The sequence below is a fragment of the Myotis yumanensis genome, unplaced genomic scaffold (genome assembly GCF_028538775.1).
Source record: "Myotis yumanensis isolate MYYU_CA2020_CCGP unplaced genomic scaffold, mMyoYum1.0.hap1 SCAF_14, whole genome shotgun sequence".
Taxonomy (NCBI): Eukaryota; Metazoa; Chordata; class Mammalia; order Chiroptera; family Vespertilionidae; genus Myotis; species Myotis yumanensis.
The window spans coordinates 28,274,853-28,299,396 of NW_027223765.1; the positions used below are offsets into that span (position 1 = coordinate 28,274,853).

At 40.3% G+C, this 24,544-nt stretch overlaps 1 protein-coding gene across 3 annotated transcripts in view; it reads left to right on the top strand.

The window, feature by feature from the left end:
- Nucleotides 1-24,544, top strand: part of PPP2R3A (protein phosphatase 2 regulatory subunit B''alpha) — a 127,196-nt gene that overhangs the window by 57,315 nt on the left and 45,337 nt on the right. For all 3 annotated transcript variants that reach the window (XM_070433463.1, XM_070433464.1, XM_070433466.1), the window contains 3 exons: nucleotides 4,290-4,392; nucleotides 12,454-12,528; nucleotides 22,134-22,220. In XM_070433463.1, coding sequence (XP_070289564.1) covers nucleotides 4,290-4,392; nucleotides 12,454-12,528; nucleotides 22,134-22,220 — 265 coding nt within the window. The remainder of the gene's footprint in view (nucleotides 1-4,289; nucleotides 4,393-12,453; nucleotides 12,529-22,133; nucleotides 22,221-24,544) is intronic.

The following is a 24,544-nucleotide window of genomic DNA, read 5'->3' on the forward strand; positions in this document are numbered from 1 at the left end:
TTTGTGAGCCTGAGGCTGACTGTAGCAAAGGAAAACTAGTATCCAGCTTGATTTGCCTACAGTTAGCTGCACAATATTGAGGAAAGTAATGGCCAGTGTTTTTGTCTTAAGACTATGTCACTGAGATAGGATGGATATTTATGTTGGTAGATAGAGCAGCAGCGGCCACAACCGATGTATTCCTTTATTGAGATGAATCATTTTAATTGTATCTCTAGGGAAAAGAGACGGCAAAAGGGGGGGAAGACATGAAGCACAAATCTTTATTTTAGGAACTGGAAGAAACTATTTATCCTATATAATAAAAGCCTAATATGCAAATCAACCAAACCCGCGGAACGACTGTAGTAAAGCTTTATCTCCTGGCCAGATAGAAAATAGTTAGAGTGCCCTCTAGTGGGAACTCCTCTCTGAGCTCTTAAAGCCTTTTAAGTATGTTATTTTGGGAGATTAAGCAATTTAGCGTGATAGTTTGAGTTACCACACTGACCTTGAAAAAGACGTGTTTATTTTTGTAATTTTTTGCAAATTGTACCCTTTCCACAAAGTATCTTGGACCAAACTGTAGTATTTTAAACTTTCAAGTACAAAAAATAACTGGCAAATAATGATACAGAATCAAAGCATAGTGACATACACATATGTGTGCTGACTTCCAATAAAAGTCAAATACAAAAGTCACAGCATAACAGGAAATAATTTCCCTCTTGTCCCAATGCTTCTGGGTGGACGGTTAGTAGCCTCTTCTAGGTGGTTTGTGGGTAGACATCTAATGGGCTCTTGTTCCCATGCCTTTGCCCTCCTTTCTTTCTCTGCTCTACGGCCCATTTCAGTTTTCTCCTCTGACATGTTTTTCTTATAATAAGGACATTTTTAGGGGGAAGACATTGCTCTACAATTTTGTTGTTTGAGTTCCTAGATTTACCAGCTTTGTGGTATAGATCCTCTCAAATGGAGTTAGCAATATTGTTCATATTTTTATACTTTACTTCTCTCCTTTTTATGACAACATGTCATTTGTCCATTAATAAAACAATATTTTATCTTTTTTTAATAAATTTTATTGATTTTTTTACAGAGAGGAAGGGAGAGGGATAGAGAGTTAGAAACATTGATGAGAGAGAAACATCGACCAGCTGCCTCCTGCACACACCCCACTGGGGATGTGCCCACAACCAAGGTACATGCCCTTGACCAGAATCGAACCTGGGACCCTTGAGTCCACAGGCAGACGCGCTATCCACTGAGCCAAACCAGTTAGGGCAATATTTTATCTTAAGAGTTCTAGAAAATACCAGTTTAGAATCGCTGTGTTTACCTTCTTTCTCCAGCTTTCACGACTTTTTAAAAAACTTATCTTTATTGTTGAAACTATTACAGATGTCTGCTTCTCTTCCCCATTGACCCCCTCCAAACCACACCCGTTCTCCCCAACCCTCCCTCCCCCCGCCCCAGGCCTTCACTACATGCTTTCACAACTTTTATCATCTCTTTTCTCCTGCCATATAGAGTTCACCAGCCACTAGCATTGGCTGTAATTCACCTTTTCTTTGTTTTTTATCTTTGTTTCTAATAGCAAAAGACCATACTTGACTTGGCTTTTCCCTTTCAGAGTATCTCTCATGTGTCATGTCTGTACGGGTTTTTTTTAGTAGTGCTGTTCTTTCTTTAAAACGTACTCCTTTCCAAAGACCTCACTGCTTTTTTGCTGTGATCATCCCACCCATTTTTTAATGCTAAGAGGTGGTTCCGATCACCACCTATTGCGCTAGTCTTTTTCTGAAAGTATATTTATTAACTTTGGGGGCTTTGAACATGCTGAAGAATGATAAGGAGGATAAATATAAATATCATACTATAGCTTTAATAATAACAAATGAAGTTAGTTATGTATACATCTGCTAGTCAGATCACAAACATTTTTGAGAGTCTTCTGTGTGGACATTGCTGTGCTAGGTGCTAAAGGAAAAAAGAGCTATAAATTTGCCTGCCCTTTAGGTGCCAGAGAGATAAAAGAAAGCTAACAGTACCGTGGTATAGATAATACCTGTAAATTAAATAGTACAAAGATCACTAAGGAATTTAGTTGTCAGAGAACGCTTTTTGGAAGAGGGAGGTGGGTTATTAGCTGGACCTTAAAGAATGTCCAGCATTCAGATAACAGAGTTGGAAGGGGTGGTATTCTAGGAGAGGGGAACAGGATGAGAAATGGCACAGAGGCAAGAATGCCCATGAAGCACTCAGAGAATAGTGGGTCAGGCCCGCAGCCTGGAGTCTTAAGTTTCATTTAGCAAAGTAGTAAGATAGGTAGATAGGCAGGCTGCAGCCTAATTACAAAGGGCCTTAAATATCCAACTTAGGCATTTAGACTTACTCTTCTAAGTGGTAGATAGCTACTGAACATTTTTGAAAAGGGGAATTATATAATCAAAGGATGCTTTAGAATGAAGAATTGTCTATATAAGATTGGGTGAACAGTGAAGCCTTTTATGACCCTCGTACTTTCTAGCAGTCTCAGCATGAAATAATGAAAATTGTACTTGAGGGGGCAATGGAAATAGAAAGGAAGGAATAGTTGCCTAAAACCGTGGTCGGCAAACTGCGGCTCGAGAGCCACATGCGGCTCTTTGGCCCCTTGAGTGTGGCTCTTCCTAAGCCTTAGGAGTACCCTAATTAATAACAGTGTACCTACCTATATACTTTAAGTTTAAAAAATTTGGCTCTCAAAAGAAATTTCACTCGTACTGTTGATATTTGGCTCTGTTGACTAATGAGTTTGCCGACCACTGGCCTAAAACATTTTGAGGAAATATTCCTCAGGTCTCCAGTATTCCCATCCTGTATTCCAAGCACCTCGTGGTCCAAGCTAGAAACCTGGGAGTCGTCATGGATTTCTCCCTTTTACTCCCTCCCCCATGCTCCGCACACACCCCTAACAATTACTACATTCTTTCATTTCAACCACATTTGCCCCCTTTCCATCTCCCACCCCAGTATCCGTGCTCAGACCCTTGGTTAAATATTTGCTTGATATTTCTAAAAAATATATCTGGTCATGTCACTGTCCAAGTTAAAATTCTTCTGTGAAATTGGCTAAAGTGCAGGCATCTTGATCTAACATAAAACGGGCCTCCAACATCCGATCCTACATGCTTGTGTCCATCTCTTACCACTCCAGCACTTGTAGTTGCCCACATATTCCGTGCACTCTCACACCAGGCATCTACATGTGACCCTCGTGACCCACAGCAACCTTTCCTATTTCCCCTTTTTAGGGAATCTCACTGGCCCTCTGCGTCCTTCTATGACACCCTGTGCTTATTACTTCTGTCATGGCTGTCACACGGGAGTGTAACCTTATTTGTGTAGCTCTCTCCCTACATTATAAGCTTTTTTCACAGGGTACAAAACAGCATCTTATTTTCTTAGTATCCCAAGTATCCTCAAGGCCAGACAAGTGCCTGACACACAATTAGCATTCAATAAATAATTAAGAAAACAAGAAAATTTGGTAACTAATTGGTTATAGAGAATAAGGATGAGAAATAAGTCTGAAATAATTTCAAGCCCAAATGACTCAGGATGGTACCACTGTTAACAAAAATAAACATCCATGAAAAGGACTTGCTTTAGGAGGAAGGTTTTAAATTTTGTTTTTGATATTTTGACTTTGCTGTCAGAGCATAGAATCCAAATGGAAATGTCCAGCAATTAGTTGGATGTGAGGCATTCTTGGACCTCAAAGCCTTAATAATAGTGTCTGTCTGTCTGTCTGTCTGTCTCTCTCACTCTCCCTCCCCCCCCCCCGCCCCCCCCCCCCGTCTCTCTCTGTCTTAAGCCTGATCCTTCAAAGTGTAATTTCAAAAGCCGCCTATCAGGTTGGCCCTGAATATGTCTGCTAATCTGGGCAAACAGAGGTTTCTGTCTCATGTGGTTCACAATGGCCCTTCCTGACTGATGGGTAGCGCTGGAGTTCTGGTCCCAGGTGTTCTGTGCTAAACCTGAATGAATATTCTCCTGCAGTATATTGTTATCTGCATTAGTGCAGTTGACTCTGTGGTCTCAGCCCAGAAGCATTCTACAAAAATAATATACCATCTTGTTGAGCTTTTATTTAGATGTTCCTTTGACAAAATCAAAAGCATGGAATTTTCCCTTTATTTAATCATTGAAAGGAAAGCACTTGATTCTTGATCTAAATGGCTTCCAGATCAGACTGAAATTACCAGCTGTTGTTGCAGTCATTGTTCATCATAGCCGACCTTCGTAAGCAGTTGTTTCTTTTATAGGTTGCTGAATAATCATCATGATGATGCCTCTAAGTTTATCTGTCTTCTCGCAAAGCCCAGCTGCAGCTCTCTAGAACAGGAGGATTTTATCCCTTTACTTCAGGTAATTTTCATTTCCTTTTTTAAATGTGTTTTATTCTTAGAGTTTCAGAGGTTTTTTAAAATTTTCCAACTGTAGCCCTAACCGGTTTGGCTCAGTGGATAGAGCGTCGGCCTGCGGACTGAAAGGTCCCAGGTTTGATTCCGGTCAAGGGCATGTACCTAGGTTGCGTGCACATCCCCAGTAGGGGGTGTGCAGGAGGCAGCTGGTCGATGTTTCTCTCTCATCGATGTTTCTAGCTCTCTAACCCTCTCCCTTCCTCTCTGTAAAAAATCAATAAAATATATTTAAAAAAAAAATTTCCAACTGTAATATATGTCAATTGCGGTATACAAATCTAGAGGTCTTATTTCTAGGAGAATTGTTTTAGTAGCAAAATCCTTTTGTTAAATGAAAATTAACACAGAACTCATAGTATAAAACAGATAAAACAGAGCTATTCCCACTGAAGCAGAAGGGAGGAGCCACTCAACTTTCCTTTGCCCACCCACAGTCACTGAAGCACCTTCTATAACCAGGATCTGTTTTTACTATAGCATTCTTCATAACCTGATATATTGCTTGTTAATATTCTTAATTTTATGTCTAAATATTTGGTTTAATAAGAGGTGGTTCCTATCAACACCTACTGCACTAGTCTTTTTCTGAAAGAGAGATATAGTTACTGTATCTATAGGAACAGTATTATTCTGTTGCTCATTCTTAGTTTCTCACTATAAATTCCTTGAAGCTAGGTCTGCCTTTCATTTCTGGGTTTTTTTTTTGGTGCCAATAAATCCTGTTGACTATTAGAGGGGATACCTTAAAGAAGGACAGAAAAATATATTAACGTAGTATTTACACACAAAAACATGTACACAAAGATCACAAATGCACCGATCAATGAGTTTTCATAACATGAGCACATCTGTATAGCTAGCACCCATTATCAAGAAACAAAACCAGTGCCCTCACTGCCACCCTAAGGTAACCACTATCCTGACTTCTAACACCATATGAAATAGATTTTTAATTATAATAACAACTAGAGGCCCGGTGCACAAAAATTTGTGCAGGGGGGGGGGAGGGAGGTCCCCCAGCCCCGCCTGTGCCCTCTCGCAGTCTGGGACCCCTCGGGAGATAACAACCTATTGGCTTAGGCCTGCTCCTGGGTGGCAGAGGGCAGGCCCAATCCCTAGGTGCAGCCCCTGGTCGGGCACCGCCCCCTGTCACACTCAAGGCAGGGTCGATGGGGAGGTTGTGGCGCCACCCCCTGTCACGCACAAAGCAGGGCCAATCAGGGGGTTGGGGCGCTGCCCCCTGTCACGCACAGAGCAGGGACCATCAGGGGGGTTGGGGCTCCGTACCCTGTCACACACAGAGCAGGGCCAATCAGGGGGTTGGGCGCTGCCCCCTGTCACACACAGAGCAGGGCCATCAGGGGGTTGGGGAGCTCCCCCCTGTCATGCACAGAGTAGGACCAATAGGGGAGTTAGGGCACCGCCCCCTGTCACACACAGAGCAGGGCGGATCAGGGGGTTGGGGCGCCACCCTCTATCACCCACAGAGCAGGGCCGATCAGGGGGTTGGGGCGCCGCCACTGTCACACTCAGGGCAGGGCCGATGGGGAGGCTATGGCTCTACCCTGTCACACACAGAGCAGGGCCCGTGGGGGTGGGGGGGGTTGAGGAGCTCCCCCGTCACGCACAGAGCAGGGCCGATCAGGGGGTTGGGGCGTAGCCACTGTCACACTTAGTGCAAGGCCGATGGGGAGGTTATGGTTCTACCCCGTCACACACAGAGCAGGGCCGGGGGGGGGGGGGGGGAGTTGGGGCGCCTTCCCCTGTCACACACAGAGCAGGGCCGATCAGGGAGTTGGGGCGCCTTCCCCTGTCACACACAGAGCCGCAGGGCGATCAGGGGATTGGGGAGCTCCCCCCTATCAGGCACAGAGCAGGGCTGATCAGGGGGTTGGGGCGCCTTCCCCTGTCACGAACAGAGCAGGGCGGATAGGGAGGTTGTGGCCCCGCCCCCTGTCATACACAGAGCCGCAGGGCAATCAGGGGGTTTGGGCGCTGCCCCCTGTCACACACAGAGCCGCAGGGCAATCAGGGGGTTTGGGCGCTGCCCCCTGTCACTCACAGAGCCGCAGGGCAATCAGGGGGTTTGGGCGTTGCCCCTTGTCACGCTGATCCCGGTGCCGGGAGGCCTCGTGGCTCCACTGATCCCGCCCGGCAGGGTCACAGATCCGGGCCCCAGACCGCAGACAGCCTTGCCTGCTGCCGCCTGCCTTCAGTATGCAAATTAGCCGCCATCTTGTTGCTTCAGGGTCGGGGTCCCCACTGGGGTGCCTGGCCAGTCTGTGTGAGGGGCTGAGGGCCGTTTTCAGGCTGGCGGGCGACTGAAGCTCCAAACCTCTCCTTTTTTTCTTTTTTTTTTATTCTGGCATTTATTTACCTTCTATGGCTGTCTCTGGAGCTGAGAGCCGGCTTTCTCTCTGAGGCTCGGCTGAAAGCAGGTTTCTGGCCTTTGTTTTCTGTATTCGAAACAATGTTGCGACTCCAGCTCTGAGATCCTGGCTGACTGACAGGAGCTTTCTGGGCTTTTGTTTATCTTCTATAAATGTTACTATGTTTCCAACTGAAGCTCAGAGGCCGGGGAACGTTGGAGTCCACAGCAAGCAAGCCTCCTGTTAGCTTCCAGCTGCCTGGCTGCCGGCCGCCATCTTGGCTGACAGTTAATTTGCATATACTCACTGATTAGCCAATGGGAAGGGTAGTGGTCGTACGCCAATTACCATATTTCTCTTTTATTAGTGTAGATTTCCCATGTTCAGAATATGAAGTTTGGTTATGATTTATATTCAGGGTCTTTGAGCTTGCTTTAATTTTCATGAGGGTCTGGTTATCCTTAAACTCATCTACTACATGTTTTTGTTCCTTTGAAAAAGTGCTCATGAGAAGGAGGATTCTTAATTGTTTTTTATATTTAACCAAGACCATTATACATAACTAGTGGCCCAGTGCACAAAATTCGTGCACTTGCGGGGGAGGGAGGGTCCCTCAGCCTGGCCTGCACCTTCTTGAAGTCTCAGACCTCCTCGGGGGATGTCCGCCTGCTGGCTTAGACCTGTTCCCCGTGGGGATCGGGCCTAAGCCGGCAGTTGGACAGCCCTATCGCAGTCTGGGACCCCTCACTCCTTACCGCCCACCTGCTCGCTGCTCCTTACTGCTCAGCTCACTGCTACGGAGGTGTGAGAGGCTCCCGCCACCCCCGCTACACTCACCAGCCGTGAGCCCGTCTTCTGGCTGAGCAGCGCTTCCCCTGTGGGAACGCACTGACCACCAGGGTGCAGCTCCTGTGATGAGCATCTGCCCCCTGGTGGTCAGTGCGCATCATAGCAACCAGTCGTTCTGGTCGTTCCATCGTAACAGTCTCTTATGCTTTTATTATATAGATATCCAACATTGTATATTCCTATTTATAGTTTGTAAAATTCAAATATTCAATTTTAAAACTATATTTCTAATAAAATGTTCTGGTTTATTTTTTAATATATTTTTATTGATTTCAGAGAAGAAGGGAGAGAGATAAAAACATCAATTATGAGAGAGAATCATTGATTAGCTGCTTCCTGCCCGCCCCACATTGGGATCAAGCCTGAAACCCAGGCATGTGCCCTAACCGGGAATCGAACCATGACCTCCTGGTTCACAGGTCAATGCTAACCACTGAGCCACGCCGGCTGGGCTAAAATGTTCTGTTTTAATACCAGTTTTCAATCCACTTCTTACTCTTACCCAGGGGTCCTCAAACTTTTTAAACAGTTGTCCAGTTCACTGTCCCTCAGACCATTGGAGGGCCAGACTATAGTTTAAAAAAAAACTATGAACAAATTCCTATGCACACTGCACATATCTTATTTTGAAGTAAAAAAACAAAACGGGAACAAATACAATATTTGTATTTGCATGTGGCCCACGGGCCGTAGTTTGAGGACCCCTGCTCTTACCCCTTGATTCATTCTTGGCCCTGCTCTGACTCCTACAAACTCCATCTTTTGGGTCCCCTTTCCTGACTAGCTTCTGAGTTGGTCTGGCCAAAGTATAGCCTGCCAAGAGATGAGAGGGGAGAGGAGAGATAAGTTGGCATTTCCCCCACTTTCTGTTTCAGCACAGTAACTATATCTCTCTCTATATAGCCCCTTCTCCATAGTATTAGAGTATCGGCTCCCGTAACTCTATTCCTCCCCTTGTCCCTTTGGTCTTAGAATGGTAACAGTATTATTCTGTTGCTCATTCTCAGTTCCTCACTATACCCTTGTTTGCTCCTTTAACCTGCCCATGACTCTGCATATAGTCCCTTCATGAAAGGTTCATTTTGGTGAATTCTTTTCTCTGCTTGACTGAGTTTTATCAGAAGCTTTGACAGGAATATAAATTAAACCTATACCAAGAGAATTACAAACAAACAACAAAACTATGAGTTAGTGGACATTTGTATTTCCTTAAGTTTACGGAAAATTTTTTTGCTGTTGTTAATCCTCACCCGGGGATATTTTTTCCATTGATTTTTAGAGAGAGTGGAAAGGAGGGAGGGGAGGAAAGAGAGAGAAGAAGAGGGGGGGAGGGAGAGAGAGGAAGAGGGAGAGAGAGAGAGAGAGAGAGAGAAACATCGATGTGGGAGAGACACATGAATCAGCTGCCTCCCACAGGGGCCAGGGATCAAACCTGCAACCCAGGATGTGCCCTTTGGTGAATCCACAGCCCTTCAATGGACGGGCCAATGCTTTAACAATTAAGCAACACCATCTAGGAAGGAGAATTTTTATTATTATTTAAGAAGTGGAATTGTGGAGTCTTCTGGTGAAAGGTGACAGAATGAATAAATACATTCTCCTTCCATTTTTTCCCTAAACTAATCTGTAGTTAAAATATAGAAACTTAAAAGGAATAAACCTATGAAAGTGAATGGGATGGTAGAGAAGAACAGAGGAGAGAAAAATATCAATGTACAAGAGATTTCAGTATATCTTAGAAAGAAGATGCAGGTTAAGAAAACCACAGCCCAAAATGGGGTACTGTGCATGGGCTGCAGTGGAGAAGTGAGCTACTCTGCTTTACACTGCTTGTTAGGATCCCAGAGAGGCGATAAATGCAGGGTTAGTAGATCTAAGAGGTATTAGACATGGGGATTCGTTGAAGGTTGGTGTACAAAATAATTGACAGTTGACTCCTTACCTGGTTCCCAAATATAAAGGATAGCCTGGTATGTACTTACAAACATAAACAAACCGACAAAACAAACAATAAAGCATGTTAAGACAAATTTCAATAGAGGAACCTCGTAGTCCAGCGGCCGCCAACCTTTCAGACCACCGTTTGGCGACCGCTAGACAGTATCTGACCAGTACTCCTCAAAACTGTCAAGGTCATCAAAACAAGGAAAGTCTGAGAAATTGTCACAGCCTTAAGGGTCTCAGGAGGCATAACTAAATGTAATATGGGATCCTGGATGGGATCCTGGCACAGAAAAAAGACATTAGGTAAACACTAAGGAAATGTGAATAAAATGTAGCCTTTAATAATAGTAATAATAATGTATCAAGACTTTTATTAATTATAACTAATGCTAATATAAGATGTTAGTACTAGAGGAAACTGAGTACAGAGTATATGGGAACTCTGTACTATCTGCTCAATTATCTGTGTAAATCTAAAACTGTTCTAAAAATTAAAGTCTTTTAAAAAATAATTTCTATATTTTGAGATATTATATAAAATAAGAATAGAATGTTATGAAAACAGAATGCTACCACACACACACACACAAAAGCTGTTAGAACTTTAAAATATAAATATCAAAATTTAAAATTTCAACATAAGGCCTGGGAACTGAAGTTAAGGATATCTCTGGCATGCACATGCATGCATGCACATACACACACAGGGAGAGAAGCAAAGAGAGAGACAGACATAGAGGACCAATTTAAGAGTTTCAACATCTAACTTACTGGAGTCTGTGAAGAAAGAAGGAGAAAAATAGAGAGGAGGAACTTATCAAATTATAATACAGAATCATCAATACAGGATGGAGAGATTGGGGTGATAGGGTAGGTCCACAGAGCAGGTACCCAGTGCGAATTCTTGGAATTCCTGTTTTCCTCCTTGGGGAAAACACAGCATGCTGTGTAACAAGTGGCTGATTAAAAATAGAATATGACCCTCTCACACCAGCCTCTCATGCTCTCTCTAGTCACTGCCTACAGAATCAAATACAGTACACAAGTCTTTTGGTTGAAAGGAGCCACTGAGTGCCAAGCACAATGAATAAGAAAAGGCATACATAAATATGTCCTCTTGAAATTTTAGAAAAACACTTATGAAGAGAAAATACTAAGAGTTCCCAGAGATTGAAAAAAAAATTACCTTAAGAAAGGAACAAGAATTAGTGTGATATTAGATACTCATTGGCAAACCTGGGGAAATGGATTCTATGTCCTGCCAAGCTATCTGTCAAATAAAAGGTTAGAATAAAGACATTTAAAAACTCTGGAAGTTGCCCAGCCGGCGTAGGTCAGTGGTTGAGCATTGCCATATGAACCAGGAGGTCACGGTTCCATTCCTGTCAGAGCACAGGTGTGGGTTGTGGGCTCGATCCCCAGTGTGGGGCGTACAGGAGGCAGCCAATCAACGATTCTCTCTCATCATTGATGTTTCTATCCCTATCTCCCTCTCCCTTTTTCTCTGAAATAAAAAATATATATGTGTGTATATATATTTTTTTAATTCAGGAAGTTTATCTTCTATTTTCTTAGAGAGTTACAGTAGTCCCCCATCTTTATTTGTGGATTCCAAAGTTTCAGTTAGCCATGCTCAACCACAGTCTGAAAATACTAAATGGAAAATTCTAAAAATAAATAATTTATAAGTTTTAAATAGCAGGCCATTCTGAGTATCATAATGAAATCTTGTGCCAGCCTGTCCTGGACATGAATCATCCCTTTGTCCAGCATATCCACATTGCATATGTTACCCGCCCATCTCGGTTATCAGATTGACTGTTGTGGTATTGCAGTGCTTATGTTCATGTTCATAGATTCTTTTTTTGATTTTTTTTTAAGAGAGAGTGGAAGGGAAGGAGGAGAGGGAGAGAGAGAGACATTGATATGAGACACACCAATTGGTCACCCCCTGTATGTGCCCCAACTGAGGCCAGGGATGGAACCTGCAACCCTTCGGTAGCGGGCCAGTGCTCACCAGGGTGATTATCAGATTTTAAAATAAATAAAGTTCGAAATTGAAAACAGGTTTTTCCACACAGTTATTTTGATGGACATTAGCTAGCTGGCTCACACAACTTAACATAGATTTCAAGCTACTTGGTTACGTGGCTTTTTTTTTACCCAAAAAAATTTCTGTCTATAGGTTAAGAAAGAATCAGTCCAGTTGGCTTGTGTCTGTCATCCTTTCTGTGTAAATTTCATTTAGCAATCTCTACCAAGATCTGTGGGATGAATTTCCCTGACATTCTTGATGTTAGAACTACTATATCCAGTGATGGCAAACCTATGACACACGTGTCAGAGGTGACACTCGAACTCATTTTTTTGGTTGATTTTTCTTTGTTAAATGGCATTTAAATATATAAAATAAATATCAAAAATATAAATCTTTGTTTTACTATGGTTGCAAATATCAAAAAACTTCTATATGTGACACGGCACCAGAGTTAACTGAGGGTTTTTCAAAATGCTGACAAGCCGAGCTCAAAAGGTTCGCCATCACTGGTATATACTGACCTCTAAAATATTTGATTCATAAATCACCAAATGTAGCTAAATTAAAATTTTAACTTTTTATTGAAATGTACTATGCATATTGAAAACACACATAAGTATACTTGTGATAAAATTTGAATTTAATAAAGTATTAATTCAATTTTAAGCGCATTGTTCAATATTCTAAAATAGTGAGTTTGCTCACTGTTTTTACAGAAAGGAAGCATATTTCTACAGAAAGGAAGAAGAAGCATATTAGTGGAGTTTCATATGTTTAATTTAGTTTTGGTTTTGTTCTTTTTCAGGATGTGGTGGATACACACCCTGGCCTCACGTTCCTGAAAGATGCTCCAGAATTCCACTCACGCTACATCACCACGGTAAGCTGAGTCCTCTTTTGTCTTAATATAACTCTATGAGTCTCCTTTTTATCACTACCTATTATCCAAGCTTTCAGGTTTTTATGCAAAAGGTAACATGGGCTATAATGATTATTTTAAGATCACCTTAAGGAAGGAAGGTGATCTTTTTCCTTCTTATATGTATCCAGTGCTTTAAGGGATCTTTTGTATACAAAATTAAAGTAATATTTTCATTCTGTCTGGTCTTATGAAGTATACCTTTTGCTGTGTCATAAATATTGATACCCAGTTGCATATAATACTGAAAAGAATTTTCAAGTCTTTCAAGAAAAAGATGTATCTGTAGTCCCTCAGAGTTAGAAGTGGACTTGGTATTAAGAAATAGCCTGTGTGGCCTGGCCAGTTTGGCCCAGTGGTTGAGCATCGACCTATGAACCAGGAGGTCATGATTCGATTACCGGTCAGGGCACATTTAGGGTTGTGGGCTCGATCCCCAGTGTGGGGCATGCAGAAGGCAGCCAATCAGTGATTCTCATTATTGATATTCCTATCTCTCTCTCCCTCTCTTCCTCTGTGAAATCAATAAAAATATATTTTTAAAAAATAGCTTGTGTGTAATTAGAAAACAAATCATGTAAGAATTACAATAACATAATTACAATCTCCTTCTTTGTGAGGTGCTCCCTCATTCTGTTTCCACATGACACACTCCCTTACTTCATCCAGATGTGTGCTCATTTGATAAGTCACAGGCAGGCCATGAATTATGAATGAGAGCACACAGGCCTGCCGTGCATATAGCAGCCACGTCAGGCATTCTCTGTCCTAGTTCCCAGGTTATCTTCAAAGGAATTCCAAAGATGAGCCCCACTCACACTTCACATTCATGGCCACACTCAAGTGAGATGGCCCTTGTCTCTGGCTCAGATTCCCCAGTATATGCCAGTCTCCTTTGAGGAAAACCCTCTCATTCTTAAGGTACTTTTTGTTTGCCATGGATTTGTTGCATTCTGTTGAGTTATAGAAAACTGCTGGGTTTTTTCCATCCTTGTAGGAACTTCATTCTTGACTTTCACAATTTGTTTTCATCTGTAATAAAACTTTGCGAGACTTTAAGCCAGAAGGTGTCACTGTCATGTAAGACTGTTTCAGAAGTTATTTTTTCCTGTTAACCACACTATACTAAATTACCTCCACCACAATCACCTGGGCCAAGTCACCCTTCTTTCTCACTTGCATTACTTCTAATTGGTCTCTCTGCTTACACCCTCATTGCCCTTCAGCAGGGGTCCTCAAACTTTTCAAACAGTGGGCCAGTTCACTGTCCCTCAGACCGTTGGAGGGCCGGACTATAGTTTAAAAAAAAAAAACTATGAACAAATTCCTATGCACACTGCACATATCTTATTTTGAAGTAAAAAAACAAAACGGGAACAAATACAATATTTGTATTTGCATGTGGCCCGTGGGCCGTAGTTTGAGGACCCCTGCCCTACAGTCTAGTCTTCACAAAGCAGAATTATCCTTTGAAAATGTAAATTAGATCATTTCACTCCTCTGCTCAAACCCTCCACTGGTTTGCCATCTCACTCTGAGTAAAAACTAAAGTCCTTGCCAAGACTCTCCATAATCCACCCACACATGCCCTGCCCTCTGATCGTATCTCCTACCACCCTACCTTCAGCCACAATGGCCTCCTCAGTGTCTGGAAAATACTGACTTCTGCCTCAGATGCTTTGTTCTTATTCTTTCCTCTGCCTGGAATGCTCTTCCTACAGATTTCCACATGACTGGCTCCCTTACTTCATCCAGATGTGTGCTCAGATATTTCTTTATTAGTGAGGCCTTTCCTGGTCACCCTCTACATTCTTTGCCCTTCTTCTTCCTCTGCTCCCTTCCCCTATACGCCCTGTTCCTTTGCTCTACTTTATTTCCTTCTTAGCTCTTTTTTGTTCACATAGAATTCATGTCTGATATTTAAATTTTTTATTTGTTTGTTGTCCATCTCCTTCTCTATAATGTAAACTTCATGAGAACAGGGACTTCTTTATATTTTCACTGCTGTATCTCCAATAGCTAGAATAGTGCCTGGCACATCATAGATGCACAGTAAATATTTATTGAGTGAATAGTGAAATTATTCATGCTTAAGCATTCTACACATTAATTCTGGCTACAATCCCAAAAGGAATTATTGGGTCCTAATTGTTGACAGTTCCATAAACTCGGGTATATTAGTAGCATAATCTAAGATCTTAAGAATTAGATAAGAATTTGAGATAATCTAGTACAACCTTCTACCAATACAGAAAATGTTCTCTATAGAGGACCTTTTATTGAAATTTGTTCTTTGAAAAGATGTAAAGAACAGAATCACAAAGTAGAGATCATTTTTATTTCTCTACACTTTTTAGTTTGGTATTTAAGTCTGATGGTCATCTAGCAGTGGCCCCAAGGAAGTTTTATAATTTCAGAGTGAAAAGCCATGAAACAACTTTATTCACATAGAATTCACATTTTCTGAGAAATTCTATTGTGTTGATTGTTAATCAAAAAGAACTACATTGGTCAATCGCATTTGTATATTATTATTTACATCTTTAAAATTTATACTTTATTATTTGTATTCTGCTTTATCCCAGATTCACAGAAATGAATCCATTATTTAGATGTAGTATTAAAGTATAAAGTACTTATGATGAAATAATGACAATTATTTCAAAACAGCATATATATATAAAAGCCTAAGCGACCGGCCAATCGTTCAACTGTCTGACCGGTAGCTATGATGTTCACTGACCACCAAGGGGCAGACACTCAATGCAGGAGCTACAGAGCTGTGGTGACTTGGCAGCTGTGGTTCTCAGGTGATGCACCTAGAACCAGAGAGGAGGGAGCCTGATTCCGGGGTGCATCACCCGAGAACTGCCCTCTCGCAATCCAGGACCCCTCTGGGGATGGCAGATAGCCAGCTTCAGCCCGATCCCCACAGGCCAGCCAAGGGACCCCACCTCTGCACGAATCCGTGTACCAGGCCTCTACTTATAACATAAACAGTAAACAAGATCCAGTTGAGAAGGTAGAATGTGAATCTGTGTGTACTGAGATAAGTATATCTGCTGTTGTGATAATCTCATACTACCATCCATTAAAAGAAAAGTACAAATAAAAAGTATCACAGTGAATATCTGAAAACAAAATGTTATTGGACTGGTTATCATTTCTCTCCAGTTCCTTTTCTGTTATGAAAGTTGGTCAGATAATGGCATGCAGTCATTGAAACTTTTACATTATTTCAGAGTACATTGAGTTTTTCTAGAAAAATATAAAATAAGCTTTCTAGTGTAAAATTAATTTATTTTATCATTAAAGGCATAAAAGTGGCCAAATTAGTGAGGCATAATTCTCTACCCTTCTCATGGCAAAAACAGATGAGATCACTCTACTCCCAATGTATTTACAAAGATCAGCCTCAGAATTAATGATAAATATCTCAGAAAAAGCAAAATTAATTTATCATATGACCTTACTGAATGTTATGTAATCTCAGTGACACATAGTGTAGAACAGTTAATACAGAGTGGGGCAAAAGTAGGTTTACAGTTGTTGGTATGAAAAATAATACAGTAATTAATAAATAATAATACAAGAATAAACTGTGTTTCATGTTCTCACAACTGTAAACCATACTTTTGTCCCACCCTGTATATTTTGTTTGCATAATAGAGTTATTCAGTTATTTCACTTTATGGTTGGAAGAAACTGATGACAAGAGTATGACTCAGTATTAGCTTATATGTGACACATATACAATGAAGAATAGTTGGGCAACTTTTATTTTCTATTTATCACTGGAAACCTATGCTATAGAAAAAAAGTTTTTTTGTTTGTTTATTTGTAGCTATTTTTAGGCTAGAAAGACAGCACCAACTGTGCACACAGTAAATATGGACGTCACTAACCCAAATAAGAGATTGCACCTGTGTCACTCCATTATTCTCCTTTATTTCCAGAGAAGAGTTGGCAATGGAGAAGTAAGCCACTTGATAGCAAATGAAAATGAAAATTGGAAATACTAGCAAATTGTAGCCCTTGAGTTTGCATGCTGTGCAGAGAAATTGCCAGTAAATAAGAGACCGCTTATCCCAACTGGCATATGCTGACTTTTGAGGAAAGAGGTGCTCACATGAGCTTTTTAAAAATAAGTGATGAGATTGAAAATACTTCTTTATGACATTGGTGCTAACAATAAAAAGATATTTCTGTGGCTCATCCAGATGGTGTTTTAATGATGTATTCAGTGTCTTGATTGACCCGAACCCATTATTTCTGACTGAAATGCCAGGATTTTAATTGTTGAGGACAAGGTACTGGTATTTCCTGAGATGACTAAACTGTGCTGGAGACTGCTCATCACTAACAGTTTAACTCTTTCCCCTTGAGAATTTTTCCTCTTGACAAAGAAAGAACTGATAGTTATTCGATAGATTTTTTTTAAGTCCAAAAATTCTGCAGCATACCATGGAGAAGTACTTTTCAGAGCCATATTGACCAGAGTGGATCAGGAATCCATTCATCACATCCTGCCAAGTAGAAGAGCCAGACTTCCAACATATGAGTATGTTTATCTGCTTTCAAGTGAACAGTCTCTCAGTAACTTGTGTCTGCATTCTACCTACTTCTCAAAAACTATCTGACAGACCCACCAAACATGTACTCCCATTTCTGGTGATCTACAATTATGAATTAGAGGTCTCCAACTCAGCAGAGATAAAGAAAAAGAAAGGAAACTGACTTGCAATTCAAATTATCTATCAAGTTGACTAGAGATCTCTTAGTGAAAAATTGTCAAGTTTCATTCCTCTCACTGGCAGTAAATAATAATTATTATTAACTTTAAAATTTTATTCTATCTTTTTTAATAAGTAATTTCTTTTTTACTTCCCTTAAAAGCGGTAGACCAAAGTTAGAAGGAAAAATGTATGTAGAACCAGCAGCTACATGTTCTCACCACTAGATGGTGCCCCTACCTCGGTAAGCTAAAATGCTGAATCAGTAATGTGGAAACGTAAATGTGCTGATGAAGTGGGGCCATTCAATAAGGAGATTTAGGCAATGGAAAATAGAACACATTTTTTTTCCAGGTACATTTTTATGGCACTATATATGTAGGTTAGAAGAGGCTAAAATAGGAAATGTTTAACCGTATAAATGCAAATTTTTAAAATTCTGTCAAAAAAAACAAAAAATAGAACAAGAAAGGAGTAAAATAAGAAGCAAAAATGCACATTAAAGATTTATAATTTTAAGTGTAATAGTATTCCATAAGTAATATATATGAGGCGAAATAAAAAAAAAGAATAAAAACAAAAAATATATCTGAGGAGTATATAAGTACAAAATTTATAGAGATAGGAAACTTAGACTTTAAGATAAATTTATATTCAAAATTGAGAAATAAGCACAAAAATATAATGTCAACAAAGGAAAATATATCAATATATATATATATTTCCTATGCTAAAAGTCCTCCAGCTTTTTTATATGAACTTCAGCCAAGCTAGTGCTAAGAATATAGTGTTAAGTAAGACACATTCTCTGCCCTGAAACACCTCAGTCAGAGTTGGAGTGATTGGGGCCAGGTGGGAAATTAAACGCCAGGCAGTTCCATCTCCCACTTAATGCAGGAATCCTGACAACTTCTGCCTAAATAATAGTGGTGAGAAGAAACTTCACTTCTTCATACATCCCATTGCTTCAGAGAGTTAATTTTAGGAAACTCCCCCTTATATTGAAACATTTCAGTGTAAAGGCATTTCTATCCAGTAGTTCTAGTTCTGCCCTCTGAGATAACAAAAAGAGTCAGCTTCTTCCACCTGATAATCAGCCATTCAGATCATGGATACATCTACACTGTAATTTTTCCTCAAGAGTAAGCATTACTACATTAGTAATATCTTTCACAATAATTTAGACTATATTAACCCTTTCTGCACATTTTATATTCAGTCTATAAATCAGACACTTTTTATATTCAATCTATAAATCATAGACAACAATACTGCTTTATATAAAATACTAATTAGAGACTTTTCTTGGGTTGGCATACATTCTATTCGAAACTCTAAACAGAGTTATTCAACTAGCTATGAATCCAACCCATATATTTCTATCACAAATGTAACACAAAAGTCTACACTGTGTGCCACTGAAAGTTGGTCAAAGAATGGTATGAAATCATTGAAACTTTATGAGATGATACCTCATTAATTTAGCAAGCAATTTTCTAAAGAAGACATACAGATGGCCAATAAGTACATGAAAAAAACAGATGCTCAACATCACTAATCATCAGGGAAATGCAAATCAAAACCAAAATGAGGTATCACCTCATACCTGGCTATTATCAAAAAGACAAGAAATAATAAGTATCAGTGAAGAAAAGGGAAACCTTGTGGACTGTTGGTTGGAATGTAAATTGGTCTAGCCACTATGAACACAGTATGGAGGTCCCTCAAAACATTAAAAATAGCCCTGGCCTGTGTGGCTCGGTTGGAGCATCATACCGTGCACCAAAAGGTGGCGGGTTCAATTCCCAGTCAGGGTACATACACAATGCACAGGTTGTGGGTTTGATCCCTGGTTGGGCCGCATGCGAGAGGCAACCAAATGATGTTTCTCTGGCACATCAATGTTTCTCTCTCCGTGTTTCTCTTTCTCTCTCTCTCTCTCTCTCTCTCTCCTTTAATCAGTTTTAAAAATTTAAATAAAACATCAAAAATAGAATTTCCATATGACTCAAAGAAAATGAAAACACTAATTCAAAAAGATATATGTACCCCATGTTAATTGCAGCATTATTTACAGTAGCCAAGATATATAAACATCCATCAATGGATGAATAGATAAAGAAAATTCCACACAATGGAATATTATTCAGCCATACAAAAAGAATGAAGTCTTGCCATTTGTGATAACATTGATGAACCTGGAGGGCATTAGGGTTGGTGAAATAAGTCAGACTAAGAAAGGAAAATACTGTATGATCTCACTTATATGTGGAATCTTAAAAAACAAACAAACAACAAAAAAAAAACACCAATCTCATAGATAGAGAGAACAGATTGGTGATTGCCAGAAGCAGAGAGAAATGGGTGAAGGGAGTCAAAAAGTATAAACTTCCAGTTATAAAATAAGATCTGGGGATATGATGTACAGCATAGTGACTACAGTCAGTGATACCATATTGCAGATTTGAAAGTTGCTAAGAGAGTGAATCTTAAAAGTTCTCATCACAAAGTAGGGGAAAATTCTGTGACCATGTATGGCGGCAGATGTTAACACTTGGAGTGGGGGAAACGAGTTAAGTCGGCTCGCGTGAATTGCGCGTACTCCGCGGGAGCCGTCTTAACTCGGTTCATATAGATTTGCGGTGGAGTGCAGGAAACGTGTAAACTCGGGCCGATTGTAACTGCGTATTACCAAATATTTGTTTGTTTGCCGTTCACAAAGATACCTACCTGCGTATGCGAACCGTTTCATACCCATTGGGGTAATAGGTATCATAAAAATCCCTGATTTTGCGCGGGAAACCTAAATAATTGCCCGCGCCATCTTATATTTTGGCGGGAAATTCACCCTACACCGGAGTGTTAAGGAGATTTATTGTGGTGATCACTTCACAATATATAGAAATGTTGAATCATTATGTTGTACACCTGACTAATGTATATTAGTTAACCTCAATTTTAAAAAAATTATCAAACAATTTACCATCTGACATAACAGAGCACCATGTCAGGCACTTGCATGCAATAGAGTGTAGAGGTGATGATGGTCAGGTTCACCAGTGTTTAGAATATAAGCACAGGGTGACTGAAGGAGACAGGTGACAGTAGGAGCACAGAAGATGGAGCTCTACCCCAGCCCCTGTTCTGAGGCTTCCTGTGGAGTTGGCAATTGAGCTAGATTCTGAAGGGTCAGAAGGAGTTGGCACTGATAGCAGGGGTGGGGTGAGGAATGCTGGGTAGCAGAAGTCTGGACCTTCATCCTGAGGCTAGTTGCTTCCTGTTCTGTTTGAGAATTACTCTGCTAAAGAATCCAGAAGCAGAATGGTATAGTTTAGTCCCTCAGTAGATCTTTTTGGATAGGTGTTCAAATGTCTTTCCTTTTGTGTTCTTATACTAGAATAGCATTTTAAAAGAATCTAACCTTGCCCTAGCCAGTTTGGCTCAATGGATAGAGCGTTGGCCCTCGGACTGAAGGGTCCTGGGTTTGATTTCGGTCAAAGGCACATACCTCAGTTGCAGGCTCAATTCCTGGCCCTGGTTGGGGCGCATGTAGGAGGCAACCAATCGATGTGTCTCTTGCATCAATGTCTCTCTCTCTCTCTCTCTGTCTCTGTCTCTCTCCCTCCCTTCCTCTCTCTCTAAAAATGAATGGAAAAATATCCTCAAGTGAGGATTAACAAAAATTAAAATAAAATAAGCCCTAGCCGGTTTGGCTCAGTGGATAGAGCGTCAACCTGCGAACTGAAGGGTCCTGGGTTCGATTCCAGTCAAGGGCATATTCCTTGGTTGCGGGCATATCCCCAGTGGGGGGTTGTGCAGGAGGCAGCTGATCAATGTTTCTCTCTCATCGATGTTTCTAACTCTCTATCCTTCTCCCTTCCTCTCTGTAAAAAATCAATAAAATATTTTTTTAAAATTAAAATAAACTAAAAGGATCTAACCTCTTTCATGATAAAACCACTAAGGATACAGGATTTCTATGTTATTTAGACAATTAAAATTAAAACCAAAGTACCCCCCAAAAAAATCTGCTTAAATTGTCCTCATCTCTGCTTCCTTTTGGAGGAAAACATACAATAACTAATAGATCAAAATTAAATGGGTAGGAATGACCCCAAGTAAAATTGTTAAGAATGCACTGTGGCCTCCTACCTCCACTGCAGCCTTGTCTTTCTTTTCCAACTATCCCCTAAACCACAGCACACACAGCGCAATCTCATACACATTTGCTACCCAGCCCCATCCTGTCCAATATCTTCTCCATAGTTTCATATCTGTTCAACTCAATAAAACACTAGCTAACAAAATTGTTAATGCCCAAATAAGGATTCGGATGTAAATTATTACAGTGTATTTGAATTTATAGAGACCCTGCAAGACTGTCTTAAGGACTCCAATGAATTAGGCTGTAATAACCAAAATAATGCTCTCTCAAATCCTGTCATACTGGCAGCCATTCTTCTGACCCATTAATTATTAAGCGAACCCAGTATATATTTCCCACCTCATTTACCTTCCCAAAACATCCAGTACTACTTGAATCAGGCATCACAGTATGAGATGGAAGGTAAACTAAGAAAGTGACATGGAGGCAGCTGGGCAAAGGCAGACTTGTGGAAAGACATTTTTTTATTCTTGGACTGATAGGGGCAGATGCAAACTCTATAGCTGTAGATTTTTTAAAGAGTTAATTTTTACTAGAAATGATACTTGACATAATCAAAAAGCCAAAATTTATCAGATTTAAAGTATGTTGATAAGATGCAGTGGCCTTTGGTGAAGTAATTGATATCTTTAATGTTTTTATCTGGTTTTGTTTTCCTTTGGGACCAGGTTATTCAGAGAATATTCTACACAGTGAACAGATCTTGGAGTGGGAAAATTACTTCAACAGAGATAAGAAAAAGCAACTTTTTGCAAGTATGCCTCTCTGAAATTCATATATAAGGAACAATTTAATAATTTTACTTCATTTAACAAATATTTGAGTGCTTATTGTATGTGAAGCTCTGTCACTACTTTCAGTCATTAAGCGTTTATCAGACACCTGGGATATGTTGGGAGGAACAAAGATGAATAACAAGGGATTTTTACATCAACACATGTGCTGCAGAGCAAAAGAGAAAAAGTGCACTGCCCTAGCTGGTTTGGCTCAGTGGGTAAGCGTCAACCTGCGGACTGTAAGGGTCCTGGGTTCGATTCCGGTCAAGGGCATATGCCTGGTTGTGGGCTTGATCCCCAGTAGGGGGCATGCAGGAGGCAGCCAATCAGTGATTCTCTATCATCATTGTTGTTTCTATCTCTCTCTCCCTCTCCCTTCCTCTCTGAATCAATAAAAATATATTATAAAAAAAAAAAAAAGAAAGTGCACTGCCACACCTAACTTGAAAAATTCCACAGAAAAGTATAATAAATATGCAAAGAAGACCACAGAAGGACTGGCATGTGATCTTGACCTTGGAGATATCAGGAGTTTACCAAGATAGAAATTAGAAGAAAAGGTCAGATAAAGGAAGCAGCATAAGCAAGGCCCAGAAGCATGAAAGTGTCACGTTCAGGAACTACAGGACAGTCTTAAGTGGCCAAAGGCTCCACAGAGAGTGACCAGTGATGAGGCTTGAGGGGTGAGATGGGCGGGGTTGGGAAGGGCCTTGCAAAAGAAATAGAAGAATTTCAACTTAATCGTTTCAACAATGACTCTTTATCCAGCTCCTGCTGGAGAAAAGTACTAAAAATTCCTTCTAACAAAGAGTACATTTTATTCAATTATTTTATTTATTTTATGAGAAAGTACTGACCACTAGTGGGAGCCTTTTACTGAGATAATCTTCATGCCAGATTATTCAAGCCTCTGTTATCCTAAAGAAGGTAAAATTGTTCACACTTGAAAATAAATGAAATATTTTATCTTAAATGAATTATACTAAATGTAGTTTAGGCTAAGACACCTTTATTTAATCTATATTTTTTTCTGTCTTTATCTGAGACAAAGTAATGTAGACTTGGCAAAATTAGAAGCCCATAATAGATACACAAACTTTTTATATTCTAAAATGAACAGTAATCATCACAGTATTATTAATATCTATTGCATACCTTGTGTATGCCTGGGCTCTCAGTAGGTAATATGGATTGGGTTTAGATGGCAATTCCCTAAAAGAGGCCTTACATCTCACATTCCTGAAGCATATTAGAGTTTGTAGTTTCTGAATCATTATAGTCCTTTTTTTTAAACTTGTGATAAAATGTGAGGCCCAAATATGATTGAATGACTTAGATAAGAGCAAACAGCAAGTAAGTGACTGAATTAGAACTAGAACTCAAGTGTTGTGCTTCCTAGAGTATGACTTATTCTCCTCTATTTTCTTCCCTACCTCTCCCCTTAGCCTTCCTCTTATACATGAATATATGCTCATAAAATATTCTAATAACATGAACATATCTAGAATAATAATCTGAAGTCACTGTTTATCTCATCACTCTGCCATTTCACCCCCTTTTCCCTAGAGGGAACCCATTTATCTGTGGTTTTATTCATATATAGAGACATACATATATGTATTATATGGTTTTGTATGGCTGGTTTTTGGAGTTTTTGGGTGTTTGGATTTTTTTAGTGTTTCGTTTTTTATTGAATTTATTAGGGTGACGTTGATTAATAAAACCATACAGGTTTCACCCTGGCCAATATTACTTAGTGGTTAGAGCATTGGCCCAAGCACTGAAGGGTCCAGGTTTGATTCCCTGTCTAGGGCACATACCTGGGTTGCTGGTTCAATCCCAGCCACGGTCTGGGCGAGTTAAGAAGGCAACCAATCAATGTCTCTCTTCCCTTCCCTCCCCTTCCCTTCCCTTCCCTTCCCTCTCCCCCTCCCTCTCCCCTTCCCTCTCTCCCTCCCTCCTTTCCTCCCTCCCTTCCTCTCTCTCTTCCACTCTATCTAAATATCAGTGGAAAAAATATCCTCAGGTGAAGATTAAAAAAAAGAAAAGAAAAACCCTATATGTGGATGCCCACTCTTCATAATAGAATAGATGTCACTGCATAACTGAAAAGTTAAAAGCATGTCAATATGTGGCCATGTAACTAAACCTGTTGTTTAATTGTTCTGTGGGGGCCTCGGATAGGCTGCAGTCCCCTTGCTTTTAAATCCTCCATAGCATCTAACGCTTTGCTGAGCATATTACAGAGCTCATTAATGCTTATAGATTGATCAGGTGATTAAAGGGAGGGTGAGGTTACCTAT